Source organism: Malus domestica, chromosome 07 (genome assembly GCF_042453785.1).
Source record: "Malus domestica chromosome 07, GDT2T_hap1".
NCBI lineage: Eukaryota > Viridiplantae > Streptophyta > Magnoliopsida > Rosales > Rosaceae > Malus > Malus domestica.
This window is the reverse complement of record NC_091667.1, coordinates 10,487,635-10,503,060: the sequence shown is the minus strand read 5'-3', so window position 1 is coordinate 10,503,060 and position 15,426 is coordinate 10,487,635. Positions and strand designations below refer to the sequence as shown.

At 36.9% G+C, this 15,426-nt stretch overlaps 2 protein-coding genes and 1 long non-coding RNA gene across 3 annotated transcripts; 1 reads left to right on the top strand and 2 right to left on the bottom strand.

Annotated features, from left to right (window-relative positions):
- Positions 1 to 5,355: 5,355 nt before the first annotated feature.
- LOC139197625 (uncharacterized) lies at positions 5,356 to 7,364 on the bottom strand. The gene is made up of 3 exons (XR_011583192.1): positions 7,196 to 7,364; positions 6,991 to 7,112; positions 5,356 to 6,228 (listed from the first exon to the last, which is right to left on the bottom strand). It is a non-coding gene; the product is annotated as an uncharacterized lncRNA (long non-coding RNA).
- Positions 7,365 to 7,776: 412 nt separating this feature from the next.
- On the top strand, positions 7,777 to 9,278 carry LOC114825839 (uncharacterized). The gene is made up of 2 exons (XM_029104862.2): positions 7,777 to 7,905; positions 8,575 to 9,278. The coding sequence occupies exons 1-2, from the start codon at positions 7,861 to 7,863 to the stop codon at positions 9,145 to 9,147; spliced, it is 618 nt and encodes a 205-aa protein (XP_028960695.1). The 5' UTR covers positions 7,777 to 7,860; the 3' UTR covers positions 9,148 to 9,278.
- A 2,035-nt stretch (positions 9,279 to 11,313) lies between these two features.
- LOC139197361 (uncharacterized) lies at positions 11,314 to 12,465 on the bottom strand. Its single transcript, XM_070824626.1, has 2 exons — positions 12,143 to 12,465; positions 11,314 to 12,045 (listed from the first exon to the last, which is right to left on the bottom strand). The coding sequence occupies exons 1-2, from the start codon at positions 12,239 to 12,241 to the stop codon at positions 11,509 to 11,511; spliced, it is 636 nt and encodes a 211-aa protein (XP_070680727.1). The 5' UTR covers positions 12,242 to 12,465; the 3' UTR covers positions 11,314 to 11,508.
- Positions 12,466 to 15,426: the final 2,961 nt, after the last annotated feature.

The following is a 15,426-nucleotide window of genomic DNA, read 5'->3' as shown; positions in this document are numbered from 1 at the left end:
TCTCTCTCGCCTATCTCTCTTCTCTGCATCCCCAAAACCCCTTCCTACTCGACTACCCCGTCCCCTTCCCACCCGTCCCCCCCCCCAACCTTCCTCCACCACCTTCTTTCTCCCCTCTCTCTCTCGCATCTCCCTCTCCTCTCCACCATAGTCCTTTCCTCCCCACTTCTCTCTCTCGCCGTGCCTAGAACCCCTCAAACCCCCTGGATTTTTTCATCCGCCCTCCTTTCTCAGATTTACCTGCAAGCTCCGACCCGCTTCTCTCTCCCACTCCATTGCCCATCGCCGATCTGCCGTCGTTGCCGTCTCCGAAGCTATCAAGGAGAAAGGGAGAGAAGGAGAGCTGTCAAGGTCGGGGCCAACAAGGTTGCCATCTTCCCCTAACCCAAACCCAGATCCCACCCCAAACCAACCACTCACATTCCTACCAGGTGCCTATCTTCTCTTCCTTCGCCGCTCTATCTATTTCTAACCTACAAGCATGCAAAAAAAACAAGGCACCCACCAATTTCATTTCCTTTCTCCCACATTTTCTGAGCAACCAAACAAAGCAAAACCATTCAATTTTTCCCAGAAAAAAAAAACCCAATTTGTATTCATAAAAGACTCGGCAGCGGTGGTGGGCGCGGGATTGCTGTTGCGTTTTGCTGGGCTTGAAGATGGTGCTGGGCTGCGGGAGCAAAAGGAGGTGGTAGAGGCGGTCCTCAACTTCTGCAAACCCGACAACGAAGTCGATTACTTGGTAATCGTGGGGCGACAAGGCTGTCAAGGATTCACAGAAGTATTCGAACCCATATGGGTAGTTTGGTAAGGAAAGGGAGGAGATCAATGGAAGAAGTGGGTACCCGAAGAGGGGCGAGGTTGGTGTGCTGGAGATCGGCGACTTCGATGTCGTCAGTTAGAATGAGGAAGAAGGTGATGGTCGTTGGTGGATGGAGTCGACAATGAAGATAAGAGAAGGGAGGGTGAGTGAGAGTTGCAGATGAGAGAAATGTGGGTGGGGTTGCAGATGAGAGAAGGGAGAAAGGGGGTGGATGGGGAATAAAGAGAGTGGATCGGATTTGGGGAAGATGGGAGGGGGAAAGGGGGTGGGTCCCCAAGTAAAAAAATATTAAACGATTTTAATTTTTTAGTTTTTAATATTTAATTAATTTTTAAATATTTAATTAATTTATTTAAGCCAGGCCACGTCAGCACTTAACAGAAAAACTGACGGAGGTATGACATTGGCACAAATTCGTAAGATGAGGTATGACATTGTCATTTTAAAAATATGAGGTATGAAAGTGTCGTGAGACCAATAGTTGAGGTAGTTTTTTGTACTTTACCCTAATTTTTATGTTTACTTGCATGATAATTTATGAATTTTATAAGCGACTAATATAACAAGAAGACCCTATTTTTCCAAAACAATCACATCCACATTGACATACAATACATCTTATTTTTCTTCTCTAATTCCTTTGACATACGTTGCCCCATATGTGTTTGGTTGGGTGTAGAGAGGAATTGAGATGTTAGGTTGTATATTTTACTTAAGTGAGGGAATTTCATCAACTAAACTTGGTTCTCGTGAGAGAATAATGGTAATTTCTTTAAAATAAGACGTGGGTGGAATGCATGTTGTGTCCCGAAACTGAATTGTTGGGTCTAAATAAGATCCTTAATGGGAATTAGCTAAAACATTGTTAGTAAATTAGAGAAGGAAGAAAAGAAAAAAGAAAAAAAAAACACTCTTAACATTTGTATTCTAGAAACACCACTTCAACAACTTCAAGTGTTCAGCTGTATATACAAAAAACACTTTTAAGAGCTCAAGCTAAAATGGTTCCTAAAATTTGTCTAACTCCTCACTTTGGTCATTAAGATTTGAAATCAATAGAAGTTGTACTTGAGATTGTCCATCATCAATCATCTTGGTCATTTGGTGAAAAATTATGTTAAATAAGGATCAAAATGACAAAATTATCCTCAATATAATAAACAATAGGCCAAAATGTTTAACAAAAATTGAGGGTATTTTTATCATTTTATCCTTATTTTATGGATATTTTTCACAAACTGACCAAATGATTTATTGTGGACAAACTCATAGACCAATTCTATTGATTTCAAATCTCAGGGATCAAAGTGAGGAGTTATGCAAATCTCAATTATCATTTTAATTAAAAAGCAAAAAAAAGAAAAGAAAAAAAAACTCATTAACAATCTACTTGTTGTGCTCTAATTGATTCTTAATTTTCAATTGCAAAGTTAATAGAGCTTTTTTTTTTTTTTTTTTAACTTTATAGTGTACCGAGTCTGAAGTAGTTTTCTTTAAAGTGCAATACTTTGAGGACTTACATGTGAAAAATTGAAAAATTGTTTGCACCAATTGTATTCAACAATCAAATTAGTATTCAACACGTGATATAAATATAAATTAAAATAGAGCTAGATCCCAATTCCAAAGCATTAGTTTAGCAAACCTCTCAAGTCACCGCAACAATCCAAAATCGTACACTGCAAAGGTCACTTATGCTATGAAATTAAACTACTTGTTTACACTAGAATGACTTTGGAGGGTGGAGACTGTATCCACCCAAACTAGGGTTTTATTTATTTATTTTTATTATTTTTGTGATTGAATTTGAGGCCATGGTTTCCTTCTCTAGAATGACTTGAAATAATTTAGGAGTAGGTTGCTTCGTCAACTACTGATCGAACCCTAATATGTAGTGTGACTTGTTAAATTTTTTCGATTCAGGTTAAGTTTTCTTCTTTTAGACTATGATTCTTTTCATCATCAATATATATTATCACTTCTCCATTAATTTTTTTATTTTAATATTGATAATAACCAATATGAAACTTTTGGTAATGTTTGAGATGAAAAATTGAGGTTCGCTAGATTGCATTATTGAAAGTGCCGTTTATAGTGGCAATTTTTCTAGGGTTTGTGTCGACACACAATATGCACGTACCAATCAATTGGAGTGGACGTGGACAATTAACAAGTACTACCTCCTATTGAACGTATGATTCAAACCCCCTTTTTCCTTTTAACAATAAGAGTTGAGTTTGAAGTCACTTTCTGGGTTATGCAAGTTTCAGACTTGAACCAAAATATGGAAAGTTAGACTCTTTGTACAATATGAAAATTTGACAATTTAGTCGCATAATAACATGCATGAGGTCCATCCACGTACCTTTGTGACAATAACTTCAAGTATGGGAACATGATCCCTAAGTATATGTGCACAATGCAATGGATGTACGTGTATACATATTCCGATTCGGCCAAATTCCAATCAGAGATAAGCGAGACTCAAAACTTGTGAAGTTTTTCTTGTCAAATAAGAAATAATATAAACTCTGGAGGATTCCGAATTTCGGTTTCCTTTTCAATTTGGAAATTTTAAATATTTCGTCTGATTTTCTAGATTCAGTTATACTTTTCATAACCGTGATGGGTGCTCATTAACTTAAGTCAGTGTATATTCTTTGTTGTTTTCGTAGCAACAATGCAAGGATAGATGTGTTAACTTCATTGTTGTCCGGTTGCTTGCGGCATTTACCCCAATGCAACATCTATTATGATATAATGACGTTCACATACCTAGTGTCCCCATTTTGTTGTGTGGTTTCAAGCTGGACGCATGCATCTTCGATGCATTGTTGTTAGTGAGGACGGAAACCTAACCTCTCAATAAAAGTTGAACATACTTGGTTACTAATAGATTAGAAGAAATTCTTATTCAAAATTGTTCATGATTGGTTTAGAAAATTTCGTACTTATCAATCGAGCCCCAACATATTATTCTATAAAGACAATATCTGTTAAAATATCATAAAAAACTAAAGTCGTTTAGTCAAAACAAATAGATAGACGGTTTAAAATATTACAATTGGTTTGACTACACAAACCAACTATCTATTTAGTATTTGCTACAGTTGATTGACAAAACGACATAATTTTTTTTAGAAATGATCTTTACAAAGTGTTTTATAATATGACTGTTTTGATTATAAGTACGAAGTTTTGTGAGTTGATTACAAAGAGTTTTGAGTAGAAATTCTTACTCATCCTTAAGTAGCCAGGTACTATTCTTAAAAGTTTCAATGCCCCTGCAAGAAGAACAATATAATTACCGTTACAACTCGTGTTAATAATACAATACTAAATGAAGAAAAACTTACGCGTTAGCATTTTTTTTTTCTGACACATAGCATTCCTCAATTACAAAAATCGTTTGGATGACAATGTACTTGTGCCACGTGCACCACAAGCCATGGATCGGTCAATTTTATTGCTATATATACTAAGTAACTAAGAGAGAATTTATTTTTCTCTTATGTAAATTTAAATTCCTTGAAGCCCACTCCATCTCCCTGTCATTTGACCAACGTCTGAACACATCCCACCTCTCAGAATATGATTTTACTGTTGTGTTTAGTTCATGGCATGGACCATACCAAATTACCAATACATTCAAAGATGGTAAACAGGACAACCCCCACCTAAGAAACCTTTCCAAAATTAGTAATACTAAGAGAATTGTTGACAATTATGTTGATTTTACTGCAATCCAAGATGGTGAGGTACAATCGCCCATCTTGATCTGCAAATTTAATCTTACTGCAATCCAAGATGGTGCGGTATCATCGCCTATCTTGGACTGCATATTTAATTTTACTGCAAATTTTAGGTAGAGCGGTATAATCGCCCGCCCTACCCTGCATATTTAATTGGTATGCAGTTTAATTTCATTACAATTTTAGGTGGTGCGGTATAATCACCCACACTGCTATGCGTATTTAAATTTTCCTGCTACTTGAGTGGTGCGGAATAATTGCCCATTCTATGTTACATTATTTCCCGGTACAATCGCCCTCCTCATTCACCCTGAAAATCTCGAGCCAAAAGTTTCGAGTACTTATCATTTTGGCCTAAATATCAAAATGAAAAATTTGTAAGAACCAGAAATTCTAACACTATATTCCTCCAGGAATACATATTATTGTAAGTTCTTACACATCTCATTTTCTTTCAGAAAAGAGAATGGTGAACTTGGCGAAGCTTGATTATGCTGCCTTGGACATTACCAGGAAGAATTACCTTACCTGGGTACTAGATACTGACACACCCCGTCCCGAAGGAGGGCATGCTGGCCGTCACATGAGAGTGACGTAACCATTTACACAGTTCGGAAGCTTTTAAAATACAATTATTAAAATGGAAACCCTCGAGGGTGAGTCCTACTTTTGTGATTTCTGTCAGAATACCGTTGGATTCCTCGTAGCCACCAAAACTCTGCTATCAAGAACCTGGAGGGGCGAAAAACAAAATTGAGTGGGTCAGTAAAACTAAGCTTTTCAAAAACATTTCGCCAAAAATAATTCTAACCCCTCACTGTAAAACCTGTATACTTTTCCCAGAAAATAGTATAATAACATAATACTTTTCATAAATCTCGAATCATCAATTTTTCTTTAAAACCCGAAAGTATGCCATGTTTTAATTTCGAAAACAAAATAAATGATGCATCAATGTAACAGGTGAAAAGTTGAATTAACCGGAGACCCTGCAGTTGGTCCTGTACGGTTAATTCCATAGCTCAACATCCAATCCAACCGGAGTCACCTCGATGACCTGTACGGCACTACACTGCAGATAAGTCGGAACTACCTGAAGTAGTCTGTACGACATGGATGGTGTAATAATACGCTCTAGTGCTTCTCTCATCAATCATCTGTGCACATAATCTAAGGTCACCCACTAGTCGGAATCACATCTAGTAATCTATACGACTAGCATGTCGGAACCCTCACTTGGTCTGTACGACATCCACCTACTTGGATCCAAGACGAGCGTGCGGTGTGGTGAATAATATAAGCACTAACACCATGATTGCAGGTTATGAGCTATCCACAATATACACATCAACAATGCACATGAATAATATAAAACTCACCTGATACTTACCTGTGCGTCCACAGCACCAATTCACATATATATATGCATCATATATCAATTCATGCTTTTCATATACTTCTATGCATGGCATTTCAAATCATACTTTTCATATAAATCTATCCATGGCATTTTAAATCATGCTTTCATTTAAATTCAATTTCTGGGAAAACTCAATAGTATATAGGTAATACGAAAACAAAACTGCCCACTCACTTGGAGTTCGCCCTACAACTCCCTAGCACAACTCATCAAGGCGTCATGACGATCGCCGCCTAGAACAATAATCAAATCCAACCTCAGAAATCATATCGATAGAATATAACTTTTATAAAATACGTCACTACGTAGATTGATCCGAAAGATCTGCAACTCAGATTTTAAATCCATAACTTCCAGAGTCCACAATATATCTCTAGGACAACATCCTGAAATTTCATTACCATCCAACGGTCGGATCTCCGTCAATTTCCAAAACTAAGTGACGGTTAACATTTTATTTTATGAACTTACAACTCCAATTCCGGAAGATCCGTAACTCGGATTCCCAATCCGTAAGTTCTAATAATCCTCAAATATTACGTATTACAACGTATCAAAGTTTGGTGACGATCCAACGGTCGGATCGTCAATTCACATTTTCACCTAAATGCGAAAACTATAAAACGTTATTTAAAGCACCTAACCAATAATCGTAATAACTTTCTCATACGGTGCTCAATTTGGGTATATGAATATACCACATTGACCTACTCGACGTCACGGACGTCGACAAATTTTTAAAATAATTTTGTTACTGTGGAACTCGCCCCCACGCGCCAAGGAAGGCACGGGTCCACGCGCGCCCACGCGCACCTTCTTCCTCGCGAGTTCGCCGGACTGGTTTTTCTCCGGTGGCCGGATTCTGGGCATTTTTCAAATGCCTTGTTCTCCTTCGTTTCTCAACCATTTTCTTCGTATAATATATCAATTTAAAGCCCTCAACATGTAGAATCACAATATACTACTTTTAAGCTTCAAAAACAACTAAATCTCACCGGAAAAATCCAAGCAAAACCGGCCAAACTTAACCCTCGTGATCCCGACGTCCAAATCCTTCCAACGAAGCACTCCAAGCTTCCTTGGGACCTCACTAAGCTCACTATGAGCTTGGATTGTCCTAAAAATCAACCAACAAAAAGTTCATGAACAGTGCCAAAATCGGTGCTTGGGATTTCGACGTGAAATCGAAAGATTTCTTACCTGAAATGGGTGTGGTTGAGTTCGTATAGTCCTCACGAGCACGATGGTACCTTCACAACCTTCGATCCGTGCTTGTAGGCTTGGTGGTGAGTGTGTCCGTACAAGTCGAGAGTGAAAGAGTGAGAGAAAGCCGTGAGGGAGGAGAGAGGCAGCACGGGAGAAGGAAAGGGTTGAGGTTGACCCGTGCGTGTGTTGTGTGGTCCAACAAAACCCACCAAAATTCCAAGTCTTTTAGGGTGCGTTTGTTGCGCCGGACTGTCTCGGACTGGACTAGCTGCCGGGACTAAGCTGGACTGGCTTAGACTGGACTAAGCTGGACTAACTTAGTGAAGCGTTTGGTGCAGTCTCGGACTAAGAAGCAGGATAAGAAAAACAGTACTGTTCACCAGATTTGTGTTTGCTTAGACTAGGACTACAAATTTTTGCCATTGTGTAATAGAGTAATGCTACAAATCTCATGATATGGGTTAATTGGAGCATATTTTTGCCATGTATATTATGAATCTTAAAAAAAATTGACAATTGTTTTGTTTCTATTACCTGCTAATAGAATTGGGTTTAATTTGCAAATGTAGCTTGATTTAAACTCTATCACCCAACAGAAGAAATATTTTGCCTTAACTGAATTGCTAGCTCTCAGTGGGTTTGAGTGGAATGAAGAGAAAATGATGTTGGCTTGTGAGAAAAGTGCGTATGACGAGGCTACGAAGGTTTGCGTATATCGGATTGTATTTTTTGTTTTATCTGATTGTGTTTTGTTTTTAGAATCTCATTTCCTTGATTAATTACACTGAGTTCAAAATCTCAGAGTTAATATCATCATCTTCTTAATTACGAATCAGGATAATGCACTAACAACATACATAGAAAAAGAAAAACCTCCATGGGAGGTAATTCCAAGTTCTTTACTGACACCATCACCATACACTCAGAAACCACTTGAAGCTAGATATTAGAAGGATTACAGTGCACATAAACAAAAACTGAGACTTGTATGAAAGACATAGCTTTTTAAATACCAGCTCTTTCATACTGTAAAGAAAAAAGAGTTATGACAAACTTATAGATGATCTGTTGATCTGCCAGCTTGTGTGGCAACATAAAAGAGTATATATATATATATATGTATATCTTTTCGGAAAGGTTCACCCATCATCCCTCTGAAAAAAGGAAAAACTTAACATTGTTTTTTTGTTTTCCATAGCTAGCACACGTCAAAACATCCTGCCCTGTCCATTATTAATTGTTCTGCCTCTTGTCCTTTCTTCAAAGATCGATTTTTCACTTCTTCCTCTTTACGCTGCCCTCTTCATCTTGTAATAGACCAAGAATTAATATATTGTATTACACGCCTTGTGTTTTGTGTTTTTTTTTTGTAGGGTAAAAAGGATGCAAGTGGATTGTACGATAAGCCTTTTCCGCACTACCACAGTTTGGGAGAGATTTATGCAAAAGATCGTGGTATGGGTGCAAATGCTGGTAACGCTGATGACGATGAAGAAGAAGTTAGACTTGAAGATGCCAATGTCAATCAACATGAAGGTGAGGATGAAAGTGGAAATGACTTTGATACTTCTTTCTCAGTACCAAATACCCAACAACAAAGGAATGCAGAAAGTAACACATCAAACATTAGTCGCAAAAGGACAAGAGTAGCGGATGAAATGGCCAAGCAATTCTATATTATGGCTAAAGCTATAGCCGATGTGGGACCTAAGATTGATGGTCTAGTTCATGCACTGTCAACCGATATAAATCTGACCGAAATGCAACAAAAACTTGACAGTGAGTTGACCAAAATGGAGTTTTTGTCTCCCATGGATTTATTTAAAGTCACTAACTTCTTGGCCAAAGAACATGACCTTTTGAGGGTGTTTTTCAACATGTCTGATGAAAGGAAGAGTGCATATGTGACTACTTTGTTGCAGACTTGGATGCATAACGACATCTAAGTGATGGTCCAAATAATGTGAATGCTAGTTTTTTGCTATGACGTGCTTACTGCCATAATGACATATCAGGGAAAATTGTGAATGTTTTGTAAATCTAATGACTTATTAGATGACACCATAATGGTGAAGAACTACTTTTTGTTGATATTATGATGTTTAGGCAGGTTAAGAATATTTTGTTGACAATCTGATGTGTAGGCAGGTTATGAATATTTGATAATATGATGCATACGCAGGGTATGACAAGTTTGCTTAGGTTGGTTATGGTGGTTAGATAGATGTACTTTAATGTAAAATATTAACTTTAATGAAGTTATTTCCTACTCTTTGTTTGTTACTAATATTTTTTTCTTCATTTATTTACTATTATACAAAATCCACCTCTTGAAGATCACTTTAGTTCAAGGGGAATCAAGTTTTTTGATTTGAAATGGTAAAACAAAATTTCTTCTACTCCTTGACATTATGTAGCAAAATATATTCTTGAAGAGTTAAGACTGAAAATGCTCCTAACAATTTCTTTCCATGTCCTTCTTGCTCATTAAGCATAATTCTATGCTCATTCACATTATGCACAACCAGTGGCGGAGCCAGGAATCTTACCACAAGGGGTCGTAGTGTAAAAGTCCAGAAAAAAAATTTAGGATGGAAATGTTAAAGTTAATGCTTTACTTAAACTGATTATGTGTAAAAGGGCTGACTGTTGCCTTTATTAGTCGACCCATTCTATTTATCAGTCGACCCATTCTATTTATCAGTCGACCCAATTACTTCAGTCGGCTTATGTATTGAACTAATTCTGTGTAAAAGGGCTGACTGTTGCCTTTATCAATCGACCCATTCTATTTATCAGTCGACCCAATTACTTCAGTCGGCTTATGTATTGAACTAATTCTGTGTAAAAGGGCTGACTGTTGCCTTTATCAATCGACCCATTCTATTTATCAGTCGACCCAATTACTTCAGTCGGCTTATGTATTGAACTAATTCTGTGTAAAAGGGCTGACTGTTGCCTTTATCAGTCGACCCATTCTATTTATCAGTCGACCCATTCTATTTATCAGTCGACCCAATTACTTCAGTCGGATTATGTATTGAACTAATTCTGTGTAAAAGGGCTGACTGTTGCCTTTATCAGTCGACCCATTCTATTTATCAGTCGACCCATTCTATTTATCAGTCGACCCAATTACTTCAGTCGGCTTATGTATTGAACTAATTCTGTGTAAAAGGGCTGACTGTTGCCTTTATCAGTCGACCCATTCTATTTATCAGTCGACCCAATTACTTCAGTCGGCTTATGTATTGAACTAATTCTGTGTAAAAGGGCTGACTGTTGCCTTTATCAGTCGACTCATTCTATTTATCAGTCGACCCATTCTATTTATCAGTCGACCCAATTACTTCAGTCGGCTTATGTATTGAACTAATTCTGTGTAAAAGGGCTGACTGTTGCCTTTATCAGTCGACCCATTCTATTTATCAGTCGACCCATTCTATTTATCAATCGACCCAATTACTTCAGTCGGCTTATGTATTGAACTAATTCTGTGTAAAAGGGCTGACTGTTGCCTTTATCAGTCGACCCATTCTATTTATCAGTCGACCCATTCTATTTATCGACCCATTCTATTTATCAGTCGACCCATTCTATTTATCAGTCGACCTAGAGTAAATTCAATCGATCTAAAGTAACTCCTAAATACATGCAGAATCATTTTGTTACTCAATGCATAATCAGTTTGTTACTTCATGCAGAATCAGTTTGTTACTCAATGCAGAATCAATTTGTTACTTCATGCAGAATCAGTTTGTTACTCAATGTAAAATCAGTTTGTTACTATTATATACTATATCAAATTTTATTAAAAAAAAGTATATAAAATATTTGATTTGGGACAAGGGCATTTTAGTAATCATACTGGTTTATATTCCGATTCTGCTGAATTAGTAAACAGCTTTATGGAATTGTATTCCGATTCCAGACAGTTTTAGTAAACAATTTCAACAAGAATCTGATTCTGATTCCACCTCATTTCAATTCCTCCTCAATCAAATTCCTCCTCAATTCGATTCCTCTCAATTTGATTACGGATTAGTAAACGCGCCATAATAGTGGCCAATACATGCAACTTCAACAAATACAAGTACATAAGATCTCCATAATTTAGAAAATCCTAGTTAACATTAGTTAACATTAGCCAAAATAGATCTCCATAATTTACAAAATGGCTAGTTAACATAAGCCAAAATACTAGTGCAAAGCTAAGTTATAAGTCATAACATAAGATTGTATGATTAATAAAATACATCCATGTTAACGTTAATAAAATACATCCATGTTAACATTAGCCAAAATCCTCATCCGCTTGCGTTGTCGCTTAAAAGCCTTTGGACGAACACTTTCTTGAGTTCCGGTTTGATTGCCCTGAACACTCCCACATTTTTTGGTTTATCCAAAATAAGAGACAATGCATCAATTTGATCCATAGGAGAGAGACCCATTGCTTCAAGTTCATTAGCTATGTCAGTATGATCTGCAGTACCTTGAACTAAAGCTTCAGTTACCATTTGCATCCTCTTCCCACTTTCAACATAAAAATCTTTCAGTCCACTGATAAGTGCCTCGGTTCCATCACTTGAACTTCCCACAGCTCTTTTCCTCTTTCTTTGGCTATTTTCAGATGGGGTGCTTTGTTGGCTTTGTTGGTTCATTGAAGAAACAAAATTTTCACCTCCAATATCACTTTCACCAACATGATCATGACTTTGTTCCTCCACCATTTGAGCAGGGGTTTCGGCTACATTACCCGTAGCCCGATCTTTTCCAAATATATATGCAAATCTATCAAACAGTGGAAAATGTTTGCTTCTCCATCCATCGGCTTCTTTATTTCTCTAAGATTATATCAACATAGCAAAACTAAAATTTAGCATGCGTAACAAATATAGCAGCAAGAATATAACTAATGCATAAATAAAATAGGATATGAACCTGCACATAAGTTTGCCATGCGTCATCACTGTCAACTTCAACGCACTTTTTGACATCATTCCATGCAAATCCACTTGTGTTTATCATGTCAACGACCATACTATATGTTTTTTTCCATTTCTTCAACTTGGACTCAATATGTGGATTTGCCTTTATATTTGAATGAGGACATAAAACATTGACAGCTTTTGCTATTTCAACCAAAGTACCTTGTTTGAAAGCACCGGTGTCACACCGTTGCTTCCGAGCAACAAAATCCTCAAGAACTCCTAGTAATACTTCTTCCTCAAATGCTTCCCATTTACGCCTTCTTCCTTTTGGCTCTTGAGTAGCATTCAAAATATTATCGTTATCCATACCTAAACAAAAAATATTTTAATGAAGGAAAATACCATACAAATAATCAATTTGCATAATATCCAATCAACTTGCATAATATCCAATCAACTTGCATAATATCCAATTAATTTGCATACCATCCAATCATTGTGCTAATATCTAACAAATGCATGATAAAAAGGAATACTAAAATAAAATGTTATCATTAAAACATATAGCTAGTTCGGTTGCTGGTTCCTAATTGCTCTCCACTCATTATACATTTCCTGAGCCATATCATTCCTCATTGCAGTCCACTGGTCCGATGTTTGAACACTACCAACATATTCACCTTCTTCTGTATTTTGTCCATCTTCTATTATTGGCAAATTCTCCATTGGATCTACTGACATCTCTTGCCTAATAAGATTGTGTAGTAGGCAACAAGCGGTAATTATTCGACCTTGTGTCCTTATCGGATAGAAAGATGGACTCCTTAGTATCGACCACCTTCCTTTTAGCAAGCCAAAACAGCGTTCAATTACATTCCTTGCCTTAGAATGCTTCATGTTAAAATATTCTTCCTTATTAGAAGGTGTTCGTCCCTCCCATTCAGATAAATGATAAGGTATTCCTCTATAGGGTGCAAGGAATCCTTCACCATTTGTATAACCACCATCTACAAGGTAATAACAACCTAATGAAAAAAAAAAACAAACCTTATTAGTGTTTTGTAGTTGACAAACAGAACTAAACCTAACTTACAAAGTTGAGACTAAGTAATAGTCTTACCCGCTGGTACCTTAAAACCATTAGGCCTACTAATCGCATCATGTAGCACTCTAGAGTCTGATGCGGAACCTCCCACCCCGGAAACACATATATGAACTGCATATCTCCTGAACACACACCTAACACATTAGTTGCGACTCGACCCTTTCTTGTTCGATATCTTGGTTTGTCAATTTCAGGTACATGCACATCAATGTGTGTTCCATCCAATGCTCCCAAGCAATTCTTAAAAACCAAAAATAATAAACTTTTTGTTAATTTATACAAAGGGAATGAAGAGTTAAAGCTTAGGGAAAATGAAAAAAATTTCTCATCATACCTTAAAACATCGCCACCTAGCATCTGTAGAATCAATAGGCACAGGCTGGGGGACTTTTAGTAGGATACCTTGTAATCGCAAAATTCCTTGCAATACGCTATTGAAATACCTACTTATAGTCTCTCCCGACCTATAAAATCTACCGCCAACACTACGATTCTTAGTATGATGTGCTAATATTTGTAAAGTCATACACACTTGTTCCTCTACATACACCAAACCATCAGTTTTTACCCTCTCATCTTGACGAAGTAAGTCGCATAATATGCCAAAAGTCCTTCTATCCATTCTCAATTCGTTAACACATTCAGTATCAGTATTCCCTATTATACCATTCAGATAACACAAACTAATCTCTCGTCTAATAAGTGAACGGTTAGTCAATGTGGGTCGTTCAACATGTCTCTGTTTGCCACGTAGCATCATCACCACAAGAATCGTACAAATACAAATTGTCTCCAAATAAGACATCTCTAACAATAAGATCAATAAAAGCTTCCTTCGATCCATATCTATCCAAACAAAACAAAAAAACAATAAACAAATTAACTAAATCATTAACCCGAGGCAACAAATATACATATGGCGTTGAAAAAAAAAAGTTATCATTAACCCGAGGCAACAAATATACAGGTGGCGTTGAAAAAAAAAAATTTCATTAACCCGAGGCAACAAATATACAGGTGGCGTTGAAAAAAAAAATTTCATTAACCCGAGGCAACAAATATACAGGTGGCGTTGAAAAAAAAAAACTTTTCATTAACCCGAGGCAACAAATATACAGGTGGCGTTGAAAAAAAAAAAAATCATTAACCCAAGGCAACAAATATACAGGTGGCGTTGAAAAAAATAAAAGTTTTCATTAACCCGAGGCAACAAATATACCGAGGCAACAAATATACAGGTGGCGTTGAAAAAAAAAAAATCATTAACCCGAGGCAACAAATATACAGGTGGCGTTGAAAAAAAAAAACTTTTCATTAACCCGAGGCAACAAATATACAGGTGGCGTTGAAAAAAAAAATCATTAACCCAAGGCAACAAATATACAGGTGGCGTTGAAAAAAAAAAGTTTTCTTTAACCCGAGGCAACAAATATACAGGTGGCGTTGAAAAAAAAAACTTTTCATTAACCCGAGGCAACAAATATACAGGTGGCGTTGAAAAAAAAAAACTTTTCATTAACCCGAGGCAACAAATATACAGGTGGCGTTGAAAAAAAAAAAATCATTAACCCAAGGCAACAAATATACAGGTGGCGTTGAAAAAAAAAAAGTTTTCTTTAACCCGAGGCAACAAATATACAGGTGGCGTTGAAAAAAAAAAACTTTTCATTAACCCGAGGCAACAAATATACAGGTGGTGTTGAAAAAAAAAATCATTAACCCAAGGCAACAAATATACAGGTGGCGTTGAAAAAAAAAAGTTTTCATTAACCCGAGGCAACAAATATACAGGTGGCGTTGAAAAAAAAAACTTTTCATTAACCCGAGGCAACAAATATACAGGTGGCGTTGAAAAAAAAAAAGTTTTCATTAACCCGAGGCATCATATTCAAAATGTTCTACTCTTATACATCTATAAACATGTGTCTAAGAACACTAGTATGAGGATTGCTATCATTGCTAGGCATTGCATGTGAAAAGGGAAATTAAAGGACACCTGTAATGCAGTAGCCTTAGCCTTAGCCTTCCGTTTATGCTCCTCTTCTCTGCAACCAACAACCACAACAAATTGCAATTCAGCATCAACCCCACACAATACAAAACATTCACATTGTATACACACTACATACATACACACTGCAAACACAATACATACATACACACACTACATACACCCTGCATACACCCTG